The 26,287-nt window shown below is 40.8% G+C and overlaps 1 protein-coding gene across 5 annotated transcripts in view; it reads right to left on the bottom strand.

Moving 5' to 3' along the window:
- Positions 1–2,148: 2,148 nt before the first annotated feature.
- Specc1 (sperm antigen with calponin homology and coiled-coil domains 1) overlaps positions 2,149–26,287 on the bottom strand; it is a 205,203-nt gene continuing 181,064 nt past the window's right edge. For 3 of the 5 annotated variants that reach the window (XM_077800659.1, XM_026411353.2, XM_026411354.2), the window contains 3 exons: positions 22,699–22,815; positions 12,614–12,673; positions 2,149–2,238 (listed from right to left, as the gene is read on the bottom strand). In XM_077800659.1, coding sequence (XP_077656785.1) covers positions 2,149–2,238; positions 12,614–12,673; positions 22,699–22,815 — 267 coding nt within the window. The remainder of the gene's footprint in view (positions 2,239–12,613; positions 12,674–22,698; positions 22,816–26,287) is intronic. The other 2 variants (XM_077800657.1, XM_077800658.1) reach the window with 2 other exon arrangements.

Below are 26,287 nucleotides of genomic sequence, written 5' to 3'. Positions count from 1 at the left end.
ACTTGCACCTCCACACTCAGATCACATCTTCGACAGTAAGGGAAACTCCTTGAATTTTAAGAACAAACTGCATGTGGCAGTTTGTTTCACAGGACGTTTTCCCCTCCTTCTTTACTGATAAAGAAGGGTCAGTGTGGCCAGTCATGGGTAACGTGGGCTCCTACTGGAGACGGCACGACTACACATGGCTCTGCCTGGCCCAGAGCTCCTCTGAAGCCCTTTTCACATCATCATTGCAAACAGAGTGTCAATCAGGCTCACCATCCCTCTGTGAATCCCAAGACCTCAACTGCTTGTCCCATACAAAACCCTGGGGTAATCCCAGTTTAGGCACCACCACCCACAGCTCAACCCAACTAGTTGGAATATACGTCTCTCCACTTTGATGGTGGCAAAGGAGAAGCTTGGGAATAATGAAGATGCGCCAACAATGTCACCTGCGATGTTAACACAGGTGCAGGAAGCAGCACAGGCAGGGACTTTCATTTGAACACATTCAGCTGAAGGAGAAAGTTAAAACGGTTACAGCTGAATCCCAAGCTTCCATTTGAAAACAAGGGGCTAGTTACATAATGAATGCTGGTCCCCAAACAACTGCTTGGGAGCTTGACTGCTGCACTGCTGTGGGGCCACAAAACGAGTCCCCGAGGCCTCGGAATGACATACCACACATCTCTGCTCCCATTCCAGGTATTCTGACTCACTGATCCAGGGAGGCTGGGCATGTGGCTTCTAGAAGCTTCTCAGAGGATTTGGATCCAGAGCCACAGCTGAGAACCACAGACCAGACTGGGAGGCAGAGGTTCCAGCCCCACGCAGGTCACAGCAGTTTGAGAATCAGGGCTGGCCTCCCTGATCCACTCCCAAGACAGGGAGTGGACTTGAAGTCTCCATAACCTGTCCCTGAATGAGCGGCTCAGATCAGCAATCAGGATTCACTTTAAAGAATTTTGGCAGTCGTTGTGATTCTGGGGGACTTAATGTAAAGACACCCTTTGTCAGAGGGGTACTAACAGCTATTTGGCACTTAAAACAGCAAGTCATGGACATTTACACATCTACCTTGACTGCCTGTGTGAATGGCCCCCTCATTTGCTACAGAATACATTTATTTGTCCAAGTAGAAGACTAGCCACCAGATGGATACCTAGACCGAGCACCTTGGGAGGTCCCCGCCTCTACTAGGGTAACCAGTAGGATATTAGGGGAAATGCATTTCCCTCCATTCAGTGATATTGGAGCCATCAAAGCCCACCCCCAAGAGCTTCTTTTTGTCATGCAAATATAAAAGGTCCAGTATGAAGTTCCAAGGACGAAGTCGCCTGGAGTTGGAATACTATTTGGATTTGCTGTCTATCCAGAACCCAGAGGGACATACATCCTCAGCCTGTTTGTGCAAAAACATAAAGACCACAACATACACAACATTGCACACACACAAGTGACTCTATCAAATTCTTCATGTGTGACAAATGTGCGTGGGTATGAACAGGAGGTGAGTAAATGGGATAGAAGGCGCTGTGGACAATGACTGTGGTTTCCCTTTCAGCCGGTAAACCATCCACTGTACATGCTCCCTGCTATGAGACACCTCAGGGGACCTTCAGCAAGGCACCGCAGGCTCCTTTGCATACTGAAGACTCAAATAATTGAGTTCTACAGAGCCAAAGTGTTTCCAAGGTTGCTTTGAAGCAAAGCAAAAGTTTCTTTGTTTTTTGTGTTTTGTGGGGCGGTTGACAAGGGCAGTTTTTATGAAAGCAAAAGCCAGGGGTTTTAAGTAAAAAAAACAAAAAAACTGGTTTGGAGGTGTTGTACCTCAAGAATCTCTGTGCAGATTACGCATCAAGTCACCAAGTCACAGAAATATGCCTGTGGGATCTTGGTTTGGGAGAAGGAAGGTCATCCTCTTTAGAAACCTGCCATGGAAGAGCAAAGATTCCCCAACTTATAATTCAAATGCATTTGCATTTGCAATAGGGACACTGTAGAATCCAGCTCTAGTTTCTTCTTTGAGTGTTGATTCACTTGGTTTGAGCCTTTCTTAGAAATCCAGGAGGCTGGGCAGTGGGCAGAGCAAGACTGGTGGCAACCAGGTGCTTCCAGGACAAACTGTCGTTGGTGGCAGTTACTTCTTTTGGGCCCTGAGGTTTACGTCTCAAAGTACTTGTAGATCTGGGCCACATACTGCATCACGCTCTGCCAGTCAGGCCGGTCAGTGTACAACATCTCACTGAGCTCCTGTAGGGAAAAGGAAAGGGGACAAGTTAGTTACAAGGGGAATGTCACAGACCCCTTGCCACTAAGGGACTCATATCCAGGTCTTGGCTTTTACTGCCTGAAAACTCTCCACCTACACAACGATGTAGTGCTAAATGTGCCAAGGTAAAAAAGACTTTTCATCCTATTTATTCCCTTTTAACAGATGCAAGGCATGGCCTCTTGTTGCTTTTGTTTTTAAACATGACAGCATTAAGAAAGATCTGCAAACAGATGATCTCAGCCATAAATTTGCTATCAGAAAATGATTTCTGTTTTCCTTAATTACAGTCACATATAATTAGTCTCTGACTTCCAGGGTTCCATAGCAGTGGACATGTAAGGTATACTCTCTGCTCCTTCATGGACTTTTTCATATGCCATTCCCCACGCTGCTGGGTTGTTTGGCTGGCTCCCACTGTGCTGGATGCACTCTGTCTAAGGGGACTGCTGCCCAAGGTTGACAAGACATGTAATTTATGTTCACTTCTTCACTGTTCCAGAGTTCACAATGAACATCTCTGTGCAGGACTGTTTCCTTCCATTGAATTACTTAAGAGAAATTCCTAAGAACAGAGTTGAGCCAATATAAACACTTATTTTGCTAACATTAAGTCATATAATTTAATGTGTGAGTTTTTGTTGTTGTTGTTTATTGCATTAATTTAGTAAATTTCTTACATTTACATATTTACTTTTGCTAACCTCTTCCTCTTATTTTAAAAATTTCATTTGTTTATTTTTGCTAACTTTTCAATGCGCAAGCTAATACAGAGGCTATAAAGTGACAGGGAAGAGGACTAGGCATTCTGCAGAGCAGTCAGTCGAGCTTTTTGAAAATTTGTGCCACTGGATTTGTTTAATAATTAACTTTGGGTCTGAATTTGTATTCTTTTGTGGTCACAGGAGAATAATGGGAAAGAACCTTGATGGAAAAGCCAGAAGCAAAGATGCAATGGAAAAAATAAGGCTGAACTGAGCACATCTGTTCCTGGGCGGTGACACGACTAGCTGAGGTTGTTAACCAGCCGTTTATCCTCTGATTCAACAACATCTAAATATATTTTGCTTCCTTCTTTGCTTCCTGGTTATGCTAAAATTATCAGTGTATCATTCATTATTCATTGAGAAGGAGTCAAAAAGGAGTAAGTGGAACAATCTACATAGAATAATTTTAAAAGAAAGAACAAAATTTCCCCAGATTACAAGGATCAAAAAGTCTCTTTCCATCTGGGCATGGTGGAGCATGACTGTAAAATCCCAGCTGCTCCAGAGGCTGAGAGGCAGGAGAATCACAAGTTTGAGGCCAGCCTTGGCAACTTAGTGAGACCTTGTCTTAAAAATAAAGGGGCTGGAGATGTAACTCAGAGGTGAAAGTGTCCCCAAGTTCAATCCCCAGTACCAGAAAAAAACCAAAAACATGATCAAGAAAGAAAAAAAAATCAATAAATGGGACTTTATAAAAATTAAAAACTTAGGCTGGGGTTGTGGCTCAGTGGTAGAGCACTTGCCTAGCATGTGTGAGGCCCTGGGTTTGATTCTCAGCACTGAATATAAATAAATGAATAAAATAAAGATCCTTCAACATCTAAAAAAAAAAATTAAAAAAAATAAAATTAAAATTAAAAACTGCTCTGAGAAAGAGTGTTAAGAGAATTAAAAGTTACAGAGTGTGTGGCTGGGGTTGTAGCTCAGTGGTAGAGCATTTGCATTGCATGTGTGAGGCACTGGGGTTTGAGTCTCTGCATATAAACAAACAAATAAATAAAAGTCCATTAATAACTAATAAAATATTTTTTAAAAAGTTACAGAGTGGGAAAAAATAGCTAAAAATCACATATGATAAAGGACTTTTATACAGAATATTGAAAAAATTTTAGGGCTGGGGCTGTGGCTCAGGGGTAGAGTGCTCACCTAGCATGTGCGAGGCCCTGGGTTTGATCCTCAGCACCACATAAAAATAAATAAATAATAAAGTATTGTGTCCAACTACAACTAAAAAATAAATATTTTTTAAAAAAATTTAAATCCAATAATAAGAAAGCAATCTGATTTAGAAATGGGCAAAAGATTTGAATAGACACTAGACCAAAGAAGATATGTGGCCAATAAATAGCATATAGAAAAAAGCTCAACATAATTTGCCAATAGAGAAATGCCAATTAAAACAAGATACTCCCCTACCACCCCACCCTATACTGGGGAATGAACCCAGGGGTGCTATATCACTGAGCTACATCCCCAGCCCTTTTAATTTTTTGAGATAAGGTGACTAAGTTGCTGAAGCTGGCCTTGAATTTGTAATCCTGCCTCAGCCTCCCAAGTAGCTGGAATTATAGGCATTATATACTTGGCAAGGTACACCCCTATACCTTTTAGAATGACTAAAATCTAAAAACATGGCAGTACCAAAAGTTAGTGAGGATACAGGAGCAAAAACAAAACAAAACAAAACAAAATAAAACAAAACAAAACCCACCTCTTTTTCAACTTACTTTTTACAACTAAAACCACTGCAATAAAAACAATCAGCTGGGCGTGGTGCTATGAGACCATAATCTTAGTGATCAAAGGATTGCAAGTTCAAGGCCAGCCTGTGCAATTTAGCAACCAGTTTTAAAAAGCTTTAAAATAAAAGGCTGGGGCTGGATGTGTTGGTGCACACCTGTAATCTCAGCAGCTAGGGAGGCTGAGACAGGAGGATCAGGAGGGGCTAAGCAACTCAGGAAGACCCTGTCTCTAAAGAAAATACAAAATAGGGCTGGGGATGTGGTTCAGTGGTTTAGTGCCCCTGAGTTCAATCCCCAGTACCCCTCACCCCCCCCCCCTAAATAAAGGCTTGGGATGTCACTCAGGGGGAGAGTGCCCTTGCATTTAATTTGCAGTACCGAAGGTATTAATTTGCCCAATAATTTTCCAGACAAGCAAACACACAAGAAAGCAGCAAGTGGATGCCAGGGTGAACAGGGCTGGGGTTGTGGGGCAGTGCTTGACAGCAGGATGAAAACTAGGGGCAATATTTTTTTGGTTGGGTTGGGGGTACAGGGATTGTACTCAGGAGTACTCAACCACTGAGCCACATCCCCATCTCTATTTGTATTTTATTTAGAGACAGGGTCTCCCTGAGTTGCTTGGAGCCTCACAGTTGCTGAGGCTGGCTTTGAATCCGAGACCCTCCTGCCTAATATATAATGGGGAGGGTGTCCAGGTAGCATTCAACCTAAAAGAGGATCCCATAACCCCCGACTTAATGTTGACGCAGGCCTTCTCAGAGGAATTTGTGCTAAAGGCATTGGCTAGCCCTATTCACTTAAGAGAAAAGGTGAATTTAGTGAAATTCCTGCATTTCTGTGATAGTATCTAGATAATAAAGCCTCAAGTGGATAATCATAGAAAGTGACATATGAGATTTTCTGTTTGTTTTGCCAGGAAACATTCAGTTATACTCACTTGGCCATCTAATGGACCTATGGTCTTTTTTTGAACATGATCCAAAGTTAGGGTTTGAAGCCATCTGTCTTACAAAAGCCAGACCCCATGATATAGGATCGAAGAAGTTTTTTCCCCTCCCCCCCAAAGAGATTTTAACTGGATTTTTTTTCAACTAATGATACAAAAATCTAAAGAAACTTGTGAAGCAAAATGACTGCAGAATCCCTCTAGATGTTTATAATTGCCTTTAAATAATAATTTTCACTCTGATTAATATAAAATATTAATTTGTGATTTAATGGGTTATTATGAAGCAAATATTATGTATAATGACCAACCAGATCAAGAACAGACCCCTTTCCTTTCACAATCTGCCTTGACAGGTTGTCATTTGTGTCTTTCAGAATCTTTCGCAACACTAATCTGGCAAGAAGAAAACTTCTACTATTCATATGAAGCTGATTCTGATTTTAAGATAGATTAAGTACCCTTTACAATTGCTACATCAGTGCTAATACAAAGAAATGATTCTTCAATGAGGTGGATACTATGTATGGTTTCCCATGGAATAAGAATCTAATTCTGGGCTGGGGTTGTGGCTCAGCGGTAGAACTCTCGCCTCAGACATTCGAGACCCTGGGTTTGATCCCCAGCACCACATAAAAATAAATAAGTGAAGTAAAAGTACTTGTGTCCAACTACAACTAAAAAATAAATATATAAAAAAAAGAATCTAATTCATGGAATGCTGAAGACAAATAAAATGGAAGAGAAAAAAGTTCCAGCCAGGATGAAAATGAATTTGATTTAAAAAATAATGACTATGATTTTCCTCAATACTTTGATGTTAATGAGCTTATAATTAACATCAGAAATGTACTAAAGTTTCCTATTTTATTCACTTAATAACACATAGTTGTTAATTACAATCTATAACCTGGAATTGTTCTAAGAACCTTTTAACTTAGTTAATAACAAAGGCAAGTCATGTGTATGCCCATGTTCATGGAAGTACTATTCACATCAGCTAAATCTGGAAGCACCCCCAGCGTCCAAAGGATGAATGGATGAGCAAAGGTGTGGAACAGACATAAAATTGGGATACTTTTCAGCCTTTAAAAGGAAGGAAATCTGAACATATGCTAAACATGGATTAAACTCTGAGGACATTATACTATGTTAAGTAAACCAGCTGGAAGGACAAATACTGTATGACCAAAGATTATGTAAGACAAATACCACTTATATAAGGTACCTGAAATAGGTAAATTCATAGAGACAGAAAACAGAATGGTGTTTGCCTGGCTGGGGATGAAAGAATGAGGAGTTAGTGTTTAATAGGCACAGGGTTTTAATTTTATAAGATAAAAAGAGATGGAGGGGATGTGAATATACTTAACACCACTTAAAAATGGCTAAAAATGGTAAAGCTTATGTGTATTTTACCACAATAAAATAAAATCAATATCATTTATTGACTTAGATGATTATACTAAATGTTTAAAAAGACAGTTGGAAAAAAAGTAAGGCTTCTTGCTCTTGAGAGATTACAACCTTGTAGGGGTGGAGGGAATGGATATAATCAGATGAATCATCATATAGTAGGGCATGGGGATATCAAACTATGAATAAATTGCTTTAAGAGCCCAGAAGGAAGACAGGGCTGTCACAGAAGCAGTGTTACCCAGAGGTGATAGGCAATGGCTCTAGAGTCTGCCTGCCTGGCTCGGATTCTTGCCTCTGATACTCATTAGCCATGTGATCTTTTTTATTAACTGCATGTGCCCCTGTCCCACCTGCATCATGTATCTACCTCACAGGATTTCTGTGAGGGTTCAGGAGGGTCAATATATGGAAAAATCCTAGAATTGTGTGTGATATATAGTAAATATGAGAAAAATGTGTGTGTGTGTGTGTGTGCGCACGTGCGCGTACGCAAGCCTAATTAAGCTCAAGGTAACTATTGAAGCACACATAAAGTTTACACCAGAATAGGCTCAGTCATGCCTAACGTATATTTAAAATCCTGAGTTGTAATGACATTACTCCATTGGGGCCCAGAGGAACACTATCTGTGTGACTATCCTGTTGGCTGCTTCAGCTCACTTGGTGAGCAACAGCCCTCATGGGCTAAATGAACAATGAAACAGTGTCCCCCCACTAAGCCACAGACAATCAGCCCTGAGGACACATTACTGTCATTCTGTGATAACGACAATGATGCCATATATCCTCTCTTACCCAGTGCTTTCTGTAAGGAGTTGCTCACCCCAGTGATGTGGCAAGATAAATCTCTCTCATTACACAGTGGCTGGGGAGGAATGCTGTCTAAAATTTGGGAGACACTGAAGAACTTCACTTTTTAAAGATTTTATCCTTGTTAATCTGCTATACCCAGAAACCTAGCTGTACTTAAATATGTAATTATACATGGAAATTTTTCCTGCATAATCTTAATAGAACTTAATCAAAGATAGGGTTAATTATGATTGTCACTTCTGATTGGGTGTAGTTTTAAAAGTGTTGAAGGAGCATCTCATTATTAACCTGACTCCATTTTGCTTCTCCCGGATCTTTCCTTTTCTGAGTTGCTCTTTTGAAGAAACCTCAGTGTATTTTAAATTCCAGGATTGCAGGGGCTGATAAGCATTCTGAGAACTAAATGGAGACTGTTCCCTAAGAAGTGGCAATTTCCTTGAGACTAATAAGATTCTGGATGACCAGGCCCAAGATAATGATCAACCAGATTATGACCTAACTGGGATTGCCTTTGTTCTCTCACAGCTATATAACCTCAAGGTAGCTCCTGATTCCCCAAAGCCAGCCCTAAGATCTGTCTTTCCAGTGTGGCTACACTGAAATTGAAGTTCTCTTCTTGTTTCACCACTGACTTCTCTACCTGTTTTGTTTTTTGAGGGGGGATAAGTGGCTAAATCTAATTTGTTGGGACCCCTAGAGTCGGGCTTCTGCGCTGGGACTGTGGTAATGGTGTTGAGTGTAACTCAATACATGGCTTTTCAGTCCGTTTCAAGACACTGGAAAGTAGAGGCTGTGGGTGTAGCTCGATGGTAGGATAGGTGTCTAGTATGCTTAAGGGCCTGGGCTCAGTCTCTATCACCAATAAGATATTTAAAATCAAATTTAAGAACATAAGAAATTTCTACTTTGCTGTATAAACTGGTTACATTGCTTACAAACATTCCTGAATGCTTTCAGGATTAGTTATCATGTCAGCAGCCACTTTCAACTGTCTATGCAAATGAAATTGTTGACTCCAACAATCAGGTCAAAAAATTATCTCATTTATGTCCCAGGTCAGTAACTTCTATAATGCTTTAGATGAAAATTAAGAAAAAAATAGCAAATTTAAAAAGAAGCACATATACTATAATACTAGAAAGAAAAAAAAATATTCTTTGTATAATATAATTTCCTAACAAGTTTTTATCATTTCTGGTCCTTATGTAAACTGTTTGTACTTGTTGGTTGTCCCACTATTTCCAGACAGTATAAATCAAATTCCTCTTACTTCATCATGGTTAGATGTGTAGGGCCCCTTACTCCCTTTTAATTTCTCTGGACTTAAATATACATGATAGGGATATTTGTTTTCTTAAAGGTTTAAAAGAATTTGGGCTCACTGGGACTCTTGTTTGTGTGTCTATGACTACATTTTAAAATATGCATTCAATTTCTTTAATGGTTAAAGTTCTATTTTTGAATAGGTTCTAGAGAAATATTTCGATTTAATATTTTTAGAAATATTTTGGTATTTCTCTGGAAATTTCTGTTTCCAATTTGTGGTATAACATTGTTCATATTACTAAGAATTCTATAATAGGTATACTTGCGCTTTTTTATTTTTTGGATTCCTCCTGTCTTCCAAGGGTTATGAAATTGTATCCTGCTGTTTTACAGCTTAGATTTTCCTGATCATGAATGAAATTGAACATCTTAAATAGTTAGTGGCGATTCATGATCCAGTTCTGTGAGTTGTATATTCTAGATTTTGATAATTTCATTTTACTTTAAAAAAAGTTTTAAATTTTTTTTTGTAGTTGTAGATGGAAAGACTACCTTTATTTTATTTGTTTATTTTTATGGGGTGCTGAGGATTGAATCCAGTGCCTCATACAAGCTAGGCAAGTGCTGTGCCACTGAGCCCCAGCCCCAGACCTACTTTTTGAGTTTTGATGAACCTTTATTTATATGTGCTGCTGAGAACCAAACCCAGTGCCTCACATATGCTAGACAAGTGCCCTACCACTGAGCCACAACCCAGCCCCTTGAATTTAATAATTTTCAGTGGTTTATCTCTTATTACTTATTAGCTGGAACTTTTTATAGGTGATCAGTCTAATCTTTGCATTTACTGTAGTTTCATTACAATATTTTATTTTATTCATCCTGGTTGAGACTCATTAAGAATCATGGGCTCTTGTCTTCATCATTCTGGAAATTTTTCAGGTACTCAATATTCAAATATTGTCTCTATTCCATTATTATTTTGGGGGGTACCAGAGGTTGAACTCAGGGGCACTCAACCACTGAGCCACATCACCAGCCCTATTTTGTATTTTATTTAGAGACAGGGTCTCAATGAGTAGCTTAGCACCTTGCCGTTGTTGAGGCTGACTTTGAACTTGTGATCCTCCTGATTCAGCCTCCCAAGCTGCTGGGATTACAGGCATGCACCATTGCACCCAGCTATTCCATTATTTTTAACCTCTGTTTCAGGAATTCCACTGGACATGGGACATGGAAATAGACTGCTTTAATCTTCTAGGTCTCTTAAACTCTGTGACAGACAGTACTAGCTGGTTAACTTAACAGTCATTCCCAACCTCTCTTTCCCTTGGTAGGCTTCCCTCTAAAGAGGCTGGAAAATGTTATATGCTGACTTTCTCAAAAGCCCCTGCAGTCAGGGTGGTCATATAACAGTACTGCCAGTGAATTGGAGGGACCCTAGGAAGCCTTTTGCTTTCCTTATCAAAGGAGAAAGATATGAAGGATTTGCTCTATTCCTTCCCTCTTCTCCCTTCCCCGCAGGTGGGAATAATGTCTGGAGTTTGGTAGTCACATTAAACCACAGAGAAATATGGGAACAAAGAGCCAACAGATAGATTGTGGAGTGCAGTGAAGAGACATTCCAGGTCTTTTATTAAAACACTGAGCAGGAACTAAACCTGAAAAATACGTTTGAACTTCTCATTAAAATAAAAAAAAATTCTTTGTGATTTCAAGCAACTGTTAGTTGGGTTTTCCATTTCTTGAAGCTGAATGTATACTGATAAAAGCCCCCTATTATATTTTCCATTTTTGATTGTTTTATATTCTGAGCAATCTCCTTATATTTATTTTCTAGTTCAGTAGTTCTTTCTTTTGCTGTATCTAATCAGTTTGGCAACTCATGTCATTGTTTTTTTAATTCCAAATTTTCATTTGTAGAAGCTTTACCTGATTACTTTTCCAAAACTCTTTTTTATACTATCAAGGTCCTTCCTTATTGTTTCTATTCCTCCTTTTGGGTCTCTTTTAATAAATTTAAATGTAGTCAATGTAAAGTCCTTCATTATTATTTTTGTGGGTTTTTTTTTGTACCGAGGATTGAACTCAGGGGCACTCGACCACTAAACCACATCCCCAGCCCTATTTTGTATTTTATTTAGAGTCAGGTCTTACTGAGTTGCTTAGTACCTTGCTCCACTGTATGTGGCACAGGTCTTTCAATATGAATCTCCAGTTCTGGTAGATAATCCTCTTGCTTGTTGTACCTACTGACTAGCTTAGTTGGTAGCTTTCTTGAGTGATCTGGATGATTCGGAATTCTGACTTGTGAGCCTATTTCCAGCAGCCATTGTATTACCAAGAGACTCCTTCATCAAAGAGTAGAAGCCAAGGGCTTTGCACAGCACAGATACAAATTTGGACTCTAAATGTTACCTGGCTCTTTTTTTTTCCTTACAAGAGATTTTTTTTTTTCCTCCCACAAAACATCCAAGGTGGAGATAAACTTCATTACTTTTCTGAATGATGCAGGTGTAGCTTTTAAAATCTCAAGATTTTAAAATCCTTTCACTAAGAGGAAGAGTACACTGTGAGCCCTGGTTTCATGTGGGGATCTCAGTACTAGTGCTTTGTTTAAGGGAGCTTAGATTCTTATCTCTTGTTCCTGTGATTAAATAAAGCCTGCAGCCTCTAGGACTTATGAGGTATCTACTTATTATAAGCCCTATATCACCAGCCCCATCTCTGTCCCCTAGGGTTGCCATGATCTCAGGTCATGCCTTATGGTTTGGTTTTTATTTTCTAAATTTCAGGCATCTGTTTATTTTCTATTTTTTTCCGAAAGCTTGATTATATATTGACATTTAAACATTTTTTTTACAATTTTACTTATTCTAATTAGATATATATGAAAGTACAATGCAGTTCAATTCGTATATACAAACAGAGCACAGTTTTTTGTGTCTCTGGTTGAATGCATCGACACTTTATTTATTTATTTATTTAAAAAAGTTTTTTAGCTGTAGTTGGACACGATACCTTTATTTTACTTATTTTATGTGACACTGAGGATCGAACCCAGTGCCTTGCATGTGCTAGGCAAGCGCTATGCTAACCTCAACCATGTATCGACATTTTAAAAAATGATATTTTATTGGGATTTCTAGATGATTTGTGGGCTTTAATGATAATTTAGCCTACTGTATTTCCAGAACTGAAATTTATCCAGTGAAATCTTAATTGAAAAAACACTAAATCATTTGTGATCAGACAAACTGGATAAATTTGTACAGGGATCATGAGTAACAGATCTGCAAATAGATTTTGGTGTTCTATAAGAAACTATCAAGTAGATGGCATAAAATTCTTTCTCATATATTGAATAAAATATAAAAAGGATACAAAATAGGATACTTACCAAGCTGGGTTTGATTCCTACACTTTCAGCTGCTTCAAATGCCAATAAGAGATTCTTCTTCTAGGTTACAAAGACAAAGAGGATAAAATCATCATCTTTTAAAAAAAAGTAGTTTTTGCTAGAAGAGAACATCAGTTGACACTCCCCTATAGATTATTTATGATTTTAAGACAAATAATAATTAAATATGAATACAATGGTCTCAGTTTGAGGATTAACATATTATAATTACATTGAAAATAACATTATTGTCATCTATCAAAGATCCATAGTTCCAAAGTCATGATCCTCTGCCACTCAATAAATGATTTCAAATTGGGTGCAGTGGCACATGCCTGTAATCCCATTAACTCAGAAGGCTCTGGCAGGAGGATCTCAAGTTCAAGCACAGCTCTGGTAACTTAGGGAGACCCTCAGCAACTTAGGGAGAATCTGTTTCAAAATTAAAAATTTAAAAAAAAATGTAAATCAGTGGTAAAGTGCCCCTAGATTCAATCCCTAGAACAACAACAACACATTTGTTTCAAGAGGATTTTCCTCTTTATTACTCTACCCACTGATCAAATCATACCGAATTTTAAGTCTGCTCCAGATTTGGATCTTTCTCCAAAAGTGTTTTTTTCCCTACAGTTTCTGCTTATCTTAGACTTTTCTTAGTGGGAGAAGAACTTCATGTCTCTTTTATCATCTAGCTTCTTACTCATTTTAATGAAAGCTTAAAGTTTACAATATTCTCCTGTGGCCCAAATTTTCCATTCTAACATGGAGGTACTGCCTCATGGACCGTAACTTCTCTGCATAGCTTCTCATTTTCTCTTTTTTCATACACTCAAGCTGTTAAACATACCATTCAACAAAATCCTTTAGCTCAGAGCCCTCTAGAACCTCGTACGAATTTTTGGATTATACCCCAGTCTTACTAGAGTTCATTCTTAGGTTTTCTTCTAAGGTAAGAATGTGGGGGAAAAACATTTTCTGGATGTAATCACATGTGACAATATCTATATTCTTTTTATTTATTTTAATTAGGTATATATGACAGCAGAATGCATTTTGATTCATTGTACACAATTACACACAATTTTTCATTTCTCTGGTTATACACAGTGTAGCATTGCACAATATGTGTAGTCATACAGGTACTTAGGGCAATGATGTCCATCTCATTCCACCATCTTTCCTGCCCCCATGCATCCTCCTCATCCCCACCCTTTGCCCAATCAAAATTCCTCCACACACGCCTCCTCCAACCATGGATCAGCATCCACTTATCAGAACATTTGGCCTTTGTTTATTTTTTGGGATTGGCTTACTTCGCTTACCATGATATTCTCCAACTCCATCCATTTACCTGCAAATGCCATGATTTTATTCTCTTTTAATGCAGAGTAATATTCCATTGTGTATATATGCCACAGTTTCTTTATCTATTCACCTATGGCATCTAGGTTGCTTCCACAATTTGGTTACTGTGAATTGAGCTGCTATGAACATTGATATGACTGTGTTACTATAGTATGTTGATTTTAAGTCCTTTGGGTATAGACCAAGGAGTGGGGTAGCTAGGTCAAAACAAAGTCTCGTCTACCATCACACTTGGTTAACAGTTTGGACAGAAAATTCTACAGTGAAAATAATTTTTCTTTAGAAAAGTATTAGTGCTGCTCCATAATCAGTCCTAGTTTTTAGCTCCTGAAACTCTTTCTGGCTATTCTTTAATGTTTCTTTGGAGAGATGAACTTAAGAATCATTTGGTCATGTTTCTAATTTGGTCATAATTCATTTTAAAGCCATTAGGATTTATTAAAATTTAAAATTGGTGTATTAAATATTATTGAGAGAAAAATGTTCCACTACCTATTCATGTTCTTTTGTTTCTTGCAGTGTTGGGGATTGAACCTAAGAGTTCACATGTGGTAGGCAAGCATTCTAACACTAAGCTATGTCTTCAGTCCTTTTTATTTTAGAGACTTGGTCTCATTAAGTTGCTGAGGCTGGCCTCAAATTTATAATCCTCCTACTTCAGCCTTCCATTGGCGAGGATTACAGGCATGTGTGACTATGCCTGGTTGTTTTATGTTCCTTGGTAGAAATTAACAATTTTATATACTTAGGTATTATACATAGCCACATTTGGTAGTACACACCCACAGTCCCATGTACTTGGGAGGCTAACGTAGAAAGATGGCTCAGTCTAGGAGTTAAAAGCCAGCCTGAGCATCATAACAAGTCCCTGACTCAAGATAAAATAAAAAGGGCTGAGGATATAGCTCAGTAGTAAAGAACCCTTGAGTTCTATCCCTAGCACTGGGGGAAAAAAGATTTTATACAGAATTTTATACTCTATTCCATTTCCCCCATAGCTTTCACTCTGCCTGAGACTAAAGGGTTTGCCCTGACACTAAAACCAACTCTGAGAAACCAGTGAGAGAGAAGACCCAGAAAGATGTGGCTCTATTTTCTTCCAGTTGGTGGTTGAGGCTTTGAGAAGCTGTGTTCTGGCCTAAGATTCCAACTTTTTTCCTTGAAATTAAGAGGTATTAATCAGTTGGACTGGAAATCTCACACTTGCTTCCATAATACTCTTCTATTCTGCTAAGTTGGGGCACTGTGCATTGGTTTCCGTATTCAATGCGGCCCAAAGCACTCTCCTATGTTGGTGCTAATGAGGCCTTTTCCTTATTGTAAACTTCTTCGGGTTAGAATAATAAGGCGCTCTGTGAGCCTGTTTTTAGGTTATCATCACTCCTGGAAGTCAAGATACAAACATTTTTATGGCTTTTGAGATGTACTGTCAAATTGCTTTCTAAAATGTTATACCAATTTCCTTTCTAGCAGTAGTGCCCATTTTTGGTACCCTTACCTGGACAGAATATTAGGACTTCCAAAAGGCTCTGCCAAATGTGTCAGGCTTAAATAAGATATTTTATTTTTTATCTGTATTCTCGGATTACTAGTAAGATCTAAAAATGAAGGCATTTCTATTTTTCTTTTTTTAAGTTTTTTTATTATTTATTTTTGGTACTGGGGATTGAACTGAAGGGCACTTAACCACCGAGCCACATCTCCAGCCCTTTTTTTGTATTTTATTTAACAACAGGGTCTCACTGAGTTGCTTAGTGCCTTGATAAGTTGCTAAGGCTGCCTTTGAACTCATGATCCTCCTGAGCCACTAGGATTACAGGCATGCACCATGGTGCCCAGCTAGGTGAAGGCATTTCTAAGTAAAGATTTTATAGGGAACTCTCAAGGCCCTCTAGTGTGATTTACATAAAACCAATTGTGTTTCTTTGCAGATATGACAGAATAGTCCATACTGCAAAATTTTCTCAAATGCTCTGACTTGAGTGACCAGGCGTCACTATCCTAATACTCTTTCACTGGAACGTTGTCACAGGCACTGTGTAGCAGCCTCTGACAGGAGCAAAGAGTTTATTTTTTTATTTTTTGGGGGTACCAGGGATTGAACTCAGGGGTGCTCAACCACTGAAGTCACATCCCCAGCCCTATTTCTCTTATTTATTTATTTTACTTATAGGTAGACACAATATCTTTGTTTTTTATGTGGTCCTGGGGATCGAACCCAGTGACTCATGCATGCTGGTTTCCATATTCAATGCAGCCCAAAGCACTCTCCTATGTTGGTCTAATGAAGCCTTTTCCTTATTGTAAAGTTCTTTGGGTTAGAATAATAATGCATGCTAGGCAAGCACTCTACTACTGAGCCACAATCCCAGCTCCAGCCCTATTTCATATTTTGAGATACGGTCTCACTGAGTTGCTTAATGCCTTGCCAAGGCTGAGGCTGGCTTTGAACTTGTGATCCTGCCATCTCAGCCTCCCATGACACTGGGATTACTGTTCCCAGCTAAAGGTAAGCCCTCTAAAGAAGCTGGGAGTGGGAACTCATTTGTCTATAAGATGTGAGCTTCAGTTGGGGACAGTGTGAGGCTGTCCTGCAGTGTTTGCCCTGGGGAAGAAGGTGTAGGCAGGCCTGAGACCTTCCAGTTCCAAGACAGTCTAAATCCTCAACCTAGAGTATAACTGTCACCAGCCTGGCTAGCGGGAGTTGAGCTGTTGGAATACCTCTCCTGAAACTGAAGGGAGAAATGATGCCAATTCTAGAAATTCTCCTCTCACATTCATATTTCATTTCAGATCTTAAAATAAGCATACTCCACTCAATCACCTGACTATAACTCATGCCCTGTGACTGCATATCCTTTTAATGTCACAGAAGACATCCTTGTTAGTTTTATCAGAAATTCCCTATTTAAAACCGGTGTCAAGCTTACTTGCTTTAATTGCTTTCATCCATATGGGAGCAGCTCATGATTTCAGAAACTTCTGGGCTAATCAATAGCTATATCATAAAGTTTCATTTTAAAAAAGATTATTTACTCATTTACTTTTATGTGGTCCTGGGGATCGAACCCAGGTTCTCAGTTCTCTACCACTGAGCTACACCTCCAGTTCCTATATCATATAATCTATAGATCACAATCTTAATAGACTTTCACAGATATTATAAGGCCTCTTTTTATGCCCCTTTAAAAAATATTTTTAGTTGTAGATGGACATAATAACTTTATTTATTTATTTTTGCAAGTGGTGCTGAGGATCGAACCCAGTGCCTCACGAGTGATAGGCAAGTGCTCTACCACTGAGCCCTACCCCAGCCTTCTCTTAGTGCCCTTTTTGATGTCTATGTACTCTAAAAGACCCTCTAAAAAACCAAAACCCCAACACTGAGGCTTGCCAGAACAAGACTGCAGGCTAGAGTCTGGATGATGTTCAGTCATCCTAAGGATATCTGAGGTCTCTGTTTCATTCAAGTCAACTTGTTTCCATAGAAACCTACTTCAAATATGCCTTTGATAGGGGACAGTCTGACATGAGTGGTGGGAACATGAAGCTGAAGGAATAATTCTATAAACTGGGCACACTGTGCTTTCACTTCTAAAAAGCAATTTACCTGCAGCCCTGCCTGGCTTCAGTCCACAGGACATGTTACATTCCTCAGCAAGCTGCCTATTATCTGCCAGAGAAATGCAGGCCCAAAATAACGCTGATAAGAAGAACATAAATTACCCAGAACAGGGGGGGACCTTCTGTGACCCTTACACAGACCAGATCCCAGGACTCAGGAAGATAAAGTTAATTCCCCCAACCATAAAATCTATAAGAACAGGTTCAGTTAGAACTGGTCAGCACCGGCCAAAGTCCCCCTACAGTTGTCATGGGGTTGGGGGACTTGAAAGTCGGCTGTCAATCAAAAGTCAAGAGGTGAACCTGAGTGAGACTCTCTGGAAACTTTCCTGGGACCCCCATTAAACTGGGGTGCAATAGAGACATGCTGTCCCCCTCCCAAAATGACCTACTTTTCTCTTTTTAGAGTGTCCCCTTCCCCCTTTCCTACTCCTTCTAATAATCTTATGCCTGTTAGAATTTCTGAGTAACATGTCTGAAATCTTTCTGATTTGACTGGGGGGACTGTGAAGGGGAACCTCAGTTTCCTGGAAGGCCCCATCCCTGAAAAACCCATTTTGGGAAAACTCTCCTGTTTATACCATCTCTCCTCTGGTAAGATTCCCTCCACACTGGGCTTCACACATGTGCTCAGTTAACACATCCTGAAAATGCTTTTCCATAACCATAAGGAATCTGGCCTCTCAGCCCCAGGGCACTCTCGTCACACCTCAAGTAGCCCGGAGAAGTGGCTGCTGCAGTCACTGTACTTGGAGGGCAGCCAGGATGGGGGGGGGGGGTTAGAAAATAGGAAGCCAGATGTTCCTTCAGGGAACGGTGGGCAGGTGGTAACTAGGTGGTGGGACACAAACCCAACTCCAGTTGACAGAGAGGATGTGAACCCAAACAGATCTTAAAATGCGGCAGGTCTCTGGAGCTGACTCCTGAACCACATCAAAGACCCATGGTCTTTCACCTGTTCCCTGAGGTCAGCAGATAGATCTGGGAAAAGGAGTACAACCCTGTAAAAGACTCATGAAAGACCATGGGTTTTTGATGTAGAAAATAGGGGCCTCTGGCTTGTCAGAGCAACAGAAGGAAGGACATCAATGTCTGCCTGCCCTGCTGCATGTCTCCAGGCTGCGAGAGGCCACTGGGCACAGAGGTCATGTCCCAGTGGGGGAATATCAGGGATCCAGAATGAAACCAAGAGGTTTCGGACACCAGGAAGCAATGCTCATGACTTGAAGTGTGAAAGCGAATATTCGCAGGCCCATTGTTTCCAACCAGACCTGAATTCGATTCAAAGACATAGAAGTCAAGTCTGCTGACTGCAGACCAATGTCACTTTCCAAAGACACAGGCTTGTTGGAGGTATGCAAGTGCTCAAGCTCACACTCCCTACAGTTTTAGGAAGGCCTTAATCACTTTCCTTTGTCCTATGCCCTCTATTTCCTTGACTGTTTCTGTGATCAGTGGAAAGGCAAGGGCTAAAAAATTAAGAGGGTGCAGGGGATGGACACCCAGATCATGGTCAGATGCATGGTCAGATGCTTGTGAGGCTATGCCAGATGCCTTGGCCTCTGTGAACCTTCTGGCCCCAACTCCACTCCTACTGTCTGGCTGCTCCCTCCCCTTCCCTCTGCTGGGTCATCTCCCTCTTTCTATAGCACAAACACCGGAGTCCTCATCTTTCTACACTTCTGCTGTGGTCATCCGTTTGATGTGGCTTGAATGTGTCCTCTAGTGTTCATGTGCAGGACAGTTGGCCCAGTGTGGTGTTAGGTGGTGGAACCTTTAAGACACAGGGGGTAATAAGAGACGATTAAACCACTGCACGTGTCAGTCGTGCTCATGGAGCATGACTGGTTCCTACAAGGGCAAGTTGCAATAAAAAGAGCAGCCCAGCATCGCTGGCTTCTTGTCTCACCCACTGATCTCTTCTGCACATGCTCCCACCATGTGATGCCATCTGCCCCAAGGTCTTTCTCAGAGGCTGAACAGATGGGACACCCAGTCTTGGCCTTTCAGTCTCCTAAACCGTGAATTAAACCTCTTTTTTTTTTGTACTGGGGATTGAACCCAGGGGCACTCAACCACTGAGCCACATCCCCACCCCTATTTGAATTTTATTAGAGACAAGGTCTTACTGAGTTGCTTAGCGCCTTGCTGTTGCTGAGACTTGTTTTGAACTCATGATCCTCCTGTCTCAGCCTCCCAGTGGCTGGGATTACAGGTGTGAGCCACTGTGCCCAGATAAACCTCTTTTCTTTATAAAGTACTCTGCCTCAGGTATTGTATTACAGCAATAAAAAACCAAGACAATTTCCCTTAAGTCATAGTGACTGGATGATCTCTAGGCCCATAGCTTTAAATATCATATGTACCCTGTCCAATACAGTAGCCACTTGTGACATGTGGCTATTTAAATTGAAATTAACTAGTCATACTAGTAATAGTTCATGTGCTCTACAGCCCATGTGGTTGATGGCTGCCATATTGGACAGGGCAGATATTATTCCACTACACAGCACTTATCTTCACTGATGACCCCAGATGGCTATTTCCAGCTCTGACTTCCCATCTGAACTCCAGACTTGCTCTCCAGTTCCTTTTCTGACACTAGTACCTACATATTTCTGACATCTCAGACTTTAACAGGATTAGAAACAAAACCTTTTTTCCTTCAAAATGTTAAATAATTCTGTCCATTCTGCTTTATAGATTATAGACAAAGCACCCACATAAAAGTGCTCTAAAATTTTAATATGCTCTATGATGGTTAATTTTACATGTCAACTTGGCTATGCATCGTATGTCCATTTGACTCCTGATGTGGGTTAAAACCTCTCTATGCATTTCCCACCCTGAAAAATGGTTTTGTCAAACTGGATATCCAGGAGTTATCTTTGACTCCTTCCTCTTCTCTTTCCTACAACCAACCTGTAGGTGATTCTGTATCTAAGACATATTTTGAGCGCTTCTACATCTTTCTATCTGCACTACTACTACAGTCTCAGTTAGTGGGTGAAGTCAAGGAAAACGAATTCTCTGGATGACTCCTGCAATAGCTCCTTCTTCATTCTTGTTCTCCTTCCAATGCAATCTTTCACATAAAAGTCAGAGAGCTCTTTTATAAACACCAATCATGCCTCTCCACTGTTTAGAATCCTTCAATGGCTTCCCACTATACACAGAGTAAAGAATAAACTTCTCACCAGTCACCTGCAGAAGCTCTATGGGATTTGGCCTCCTCTGCCTGATCCCTGGCATCTCCAGAAGCCACTCTTCCAACTCCCTGGAATCCAGTCAATGCTTCCTTCCATATCCTTGACAGCACCCCAGCATTCCCTTCTTAATTGTTCCATGAGCCGGAAGGGCTCCCCTAGAGCTTTGTATGGCTCTCGTTCACATCTGTTCTTCAGAAATCAGCTTGAGTACCATCTCCTCAGAAGACTGTCTCAGTCTTCCTGATCTAATAGGATTGCCAGGAGTGGGATGTTGCTCAGATGAGATCCCCACTGACCGCTCTTACAGTACTGTGTTTCTCTCTTGGCTGTTTCACAACTTGTAAAAGTTGTGTTTATCATCTGTTTATCTTACGAGGGCACAGAACAAGCCTGTGTTGGTCACTGTTGTCTTTATGACTGTGCACCAAGCTTGGCAAGAGATACTTTCTGAGTGAAAGAGTGCAGGATCCAGGCATGGTGTTTTCTAAAGCACACTCTGTGGAATATGATTTTGTAGTCAGAGGTTGACAAGCTATTGCCTCTGCACTGAATTCAACAGCCACGGCCACACAGTTACATACTGTCAAGGGCCACTTCAGCTTAATGATAAGGTTGCATAGTTATGACAAAGACCATTATGGTTTGAATGTGAAATGTCCCCCAGAGGCTCAAGTGTTGAAGGCTTGGTACTCAATGGAACAAAGTTCAAAGGTGAGAAGTGGGCTCTGCTCTCATCAGTGGATCAATCTGTGATGGGTTCATCGCTGAGGGCATTACTGGGAGGGGGTGGAGACTTTAGGAGCCTAGTGGGAGGAGGTAGTATATTACTGGGGGAATGCTCTAGAGGGGCATATTGGTCTCTGGCCTCCCCACTCTCTAAGCTAAGCGACTTTTCTACACTGTGACTTTTTATTGTGATGTCCCACCTCACCTCAGGCCCAGAGCAATGGAGCCAGCAGACTATGAACTGAAACCTCTGACACTGTGAGCCAAAATAAATCCTTCCTTCTTTAAGTTGTTTTTCTCAGGTATTTTGTTGCAGTGACAAAAAATTGACTAACATACCAAATGACTCATAAAGCTATTTGGTTCCTAACAGATAAGTCTGCTAATCCTTGTTATGGGCGATTATAGCAGAACTAAAACAAAACAAAAGGTTCTGTGGGTCTGATATATGTTGAGTTAAACAAAGTCATATGAAAATCTCCAAAAATGTGTCATAACATACCATTTCCTTTTTTGCACTTGCTGGTTCTTTGGAATAAACTTTGTTTTGCTTTTTGTTTTTGCAGCATTGGGGATCAAACCTTGCGTATGACAGGCAGATGCAGTATTTCACTGCATAATTGTCATCCCTGCATGGACAAGTATCTCATGCATCCTAATCTTGTGTCAAAGGTAGTTTAATAATAAATGATTTTTAAGTAATACTGGCACAATGTTTTTAGCTTCATATAGTGGTTATACTCTTTTTTCGCAGAAAAAAAGGCATAAATATCTGTGACAATTATGCATTGAAATATGATGTTCTTCTATGGAGCTTAAACCACTAGCCTTGGAATAGACTTTGAAAAATGCTGGTTTGAACAATGAAGGTGAAATTCCATTGGGTTTTCTCTGGACGGTGTGTGATAAGAATTTCTCAGTAGTCACAGTAAACTGGCCTTCAATACTTCAGGGGTAAGTATTGAGAAGGGAAGCTGAGAAGTATCTACTAAGGATTGGACTTCATAGAGTAATCATGCATTCAGTAGTTATCTGTCCCTGGTATCAATATCCTAGCATCTCTTTCAACTCTATAAACAATCCCCAATGAGATATATCAACATAACTAGGAATACCCCCTGTAGTTCTAGAAGAGAACGGGATGACTGAGCAGTGACTTACTTTTTCTTGACTGTTCAGCTCATGGTACGGGATGTGGGCAGGCAAGTAGGTGTGGAGCAGAGCACAGAAGGCCAGGCCATCACTCCAGCTGCTGCTGAAGTTGGTGATGTCAATGTTCTGCAGCAGGGAAAAAAGCAGTATTAAACCCCTAAACTGAGCAATGTCAATACAAGGGAGACTGTTCGGTTAGGACTCTAACTTTGGGTTTTTGGAAAGGCAACATAGGAACGAACTACCCCAAACTGCTGGGAGGACATTTGATTTTGGCACCTGGAAAGGCTTGGTATGGTCCCAATTCTTTTCCAGGATAGTAGGAAAAGAAGGTGTAAATACTGAAAACAACAGGAAATTCTGGTTGTCTCCTGCAGGAGTCTTCCCACTGAGTTGCTTTGTATATCTCAGTACTTCCCAGATGTATTTGGCCAAGAGAGAATCATCATCAACATCATGTGTAACATAATCGGCAACAAGCAGTTCAAGATGAACAAAAAGGTCGTAAAGCCCTGAGTGACTGGTCTGGCAGCTTGTCCTGCTTCCTCACCTGGAGACCTCCTCAGTGGGGAGAGAAACCTTCAGGCTCCACTGTCCCTCTGGGAGCACACCATCAGTGGGGTCACATGGGGAAAATGGGACTCCACCTTCAGCACAGGCAGGGCTCCTGGTGGCTGTCTGGTTCACAATTATGAAGAAGCTAAAATCTAACGTTAAAAAGCCTCCTAGGCAGGTGGCCTAGGCTTGCAGCTCCAGGGTACCTCTGCCTTGCAGATCTTCAGACCTTCCTTGCTTATTCTTAAAGGGTTTCCTTCCCTGGTTTCACAAAGCTTATCCCAGATGCAATGTCAGGTTCTCAGGCCTGTGAATGCTTTCATGTTTACGTGGTTCAGTTCAAATGTATTGAAATAGCTCACAAGGGAGGTCTGCCAGGGGTTGCAGAAGTGGGGCCCACTTGAGGCTTGGGTTTTATGTCTGTGTTCTGAGCAGCCTGAAGGTGATAAAAGGAATTGGGCCAGTGCAGGACTCCTTGCAATCTCTTCACAGTGGCTGGGGCTTGAGCACCCAGTCCTGGGAAAAAGGGGAGTCAAGAAAGCTGGCAAAGATTTTGAAGAGGGCTGATGGTCGCTGGCTCCTTCTAATGGAGTGGATGTTGACAGCCCCTCCTTCCCTCTGCCCAAACAGCCAAATGTAACTACAACCAGTCAACTCTCTGACTGCCCTGGTGTTTTTTTCTTTTTTTAGAGTGTTTCTATCAGAGGCAACTGGCAGTTTAAAAGGACAGGAAGAGAGAAGTAGAAAATGGCATGAAGTTAAGTTGGAATAGGGAAGGAAGACTTTCATGGAATTCTTCTCAAAGTGTGTAGAGAAGTTTTAGAGAATATACATAGGTGGAAATAAATAATAAAATACAGCAGAATGTTTCCTGTGAAGTTTCCTTGGAAGCAAATGATCTACGATCTCATTTGTGTTTTTTTTTAATACCTTTATTTTATGGGTTTATATTTTTATGTGGTGCCGGGGATCAAACCCAGTGCCTTATGCATGCTGGACAAGCACTCTACCACTGAGCCATAACCCCGACCCCCATTTGGGTTTTTATCTAGATTTTTCCAGTATTAGTTTGAGCTAGCCTCGCCCTTAGCCACAAGGTTGGTCAAATACCTCATTGGTGAGTAACGAAATTGAGACAGAAGAGGTGATGTGACATGTCACACATGAGCCTTTCCTGAAGGGCACAGACACCAAGAACCCACACCTCTGCCTTTCTATCAAACCTCCTCTTGCCTTTAGCCAAAGTCCAAGATGATTCTGGTGGACCCTAGACCTTTATCCCAACACACAGGCTATCTTGAGTCTACTTTGCAATTTCATTCACCCAGGGAAGGACATTTGGTTGAAAGCAACACACCACAGTGATAATGCCTCTCTATTCGGATTTTCATGACTGAAGCACAATTAACTTGTAATAGTTGCTAAGCATCAGTGTTACATAAAAGTCTGAGAATGCCACTGTTGCAAGGGGCCCTGTATCCATTTTCAGTTTGACTGTAATGGCCCTCTGAGAAGCTGATCACTGGAATTATTTGGCTCTAAAACCTCTTTTGGTTCAGTAGTTACCTGGCAAGACCCGGATACTTACAGACTAAATAAATAAATAAATAAATAAATGCTTTGGCTTTGTACTTTCAGAAGAGGTTTATATGTTTAAAGAACAGAGGGGGAAAAAATGGGCCAAGGGGTTGGGGGAAATGACCTATTTCACCTGCTTAGATTCAAGCATTCAAACTACACATCACTCTGGAAAGGGGAACTTAAGGGGGAAGGACAAGGTCAACCTTGGGGAATGGCTTTTACCAAAAATCAAATTCCTTTCCTTTCTTTCTTTGCCACACACAGGTTGCCTGAGACCCCATCTCCAACTAACCTCTCATATGGCTGTGACTTGGAGGAGGGAAAGCCAGGATGTATTTCCAGAGGCCACATGCTTATTATGCCTCTTATTTATGATGGCTCCTATAGTTTCTTTGTAAATAGAAGCAAGCACCGCAGAGGGCCTGCAAGCGTTCCTTCTGCAAGGCAACACAGACCTAGATCATTTCATTTCCAACAGAAGGCCACATTTTAAACCGGAAGTTGAATGCTCAGTGGTCAAGATGAAGGTCCTTTAAGTTTCAAGCTCCAAAAATGCTGGGGGTGGTAAGAGTAGTGATACTTGTCAAATGCCTACAATGTGCCTGTCACTGTGTACTTTGTCATTTAATTTTCAGAACTGCCATACATGGTTAGTTGGGTTATGCCCATTTTATGGACAAGAAAGCTGCAGCAAAAAGAAATATTAGTGCCAGAGTCAAGGTTCAGTTCCATGTGACTACAAAGGCCAGTTCCATGTGACTATAAAGCACATGTATTGTTTTCTGAGGGACACTGTTACCCAGGGAGGAAGAGGTTGGGGGTGGGTGGGTGTTGAGGCAGGATGAACTGAGCATAGAATTCAACACCATCTGCAGTGCTGGAAGCAGACCCCACAATTCCTGGATTCACATCTAGGACAAGAATAAACAGAAATGCTGAGGCGAGAGAAAGCAGATTCTAGAGGGAGTCAAGGATGGAACTTTGACTCCATTACTCTTGTAAGTTAGTAAACTAGAACCACATTTTCTGACACCAGGCTATTGATCACAAGGAACAGGCTCTAGGGTAAACAGCATCACTCTTCTAGCACTAGTGAATGTTACCACACTGAGGAACTTATATGTCCCAAATGGGCCAGATTCTCCCTTCCTCCTCCAATTTATTTTATATTTAAAACTTTAAAAATTTGCTAAATCTTTTTCTTTTTTTTTGGGGGGGGGTTACTGGGAATTGAACCCAGGGGCACTTAACAACCGAGCCACATCCTGAGCCTTTTTGCATATTTTATTTAGAGAGGGTCTCACTGAGTTGCTGAGGCTGGCTTTGAACTTCTGATCCTCCTGCCTCAGCCTCTTGAGCTGCTGGGAATGCAGGTATGTGCCACTGTGCCCAGCTGCTAAATCTTTCCCTTCCTAAAACATGAGAACATTTAATAGACATGTGTCTTGTGTCAATTATCATA

Source organism: Urocitellus parryii, chromosome 7, assembly GCF_045843805.1.
Source record: "Urocitellus parryii isolate mUroPar1 chromosome 7, mUroPar1.hap1, whole genome shotgun sequence".
Classification (NCBI taxonomy): Eukaryota; Metazoa; Chordata; class Mammalia; order Rodentia; family Sciuridae; genus Urocitellus; species Urocitellus parryii.
This window is presented reverse-complemented; position numbering and strand designations above follow the sequence as displayed.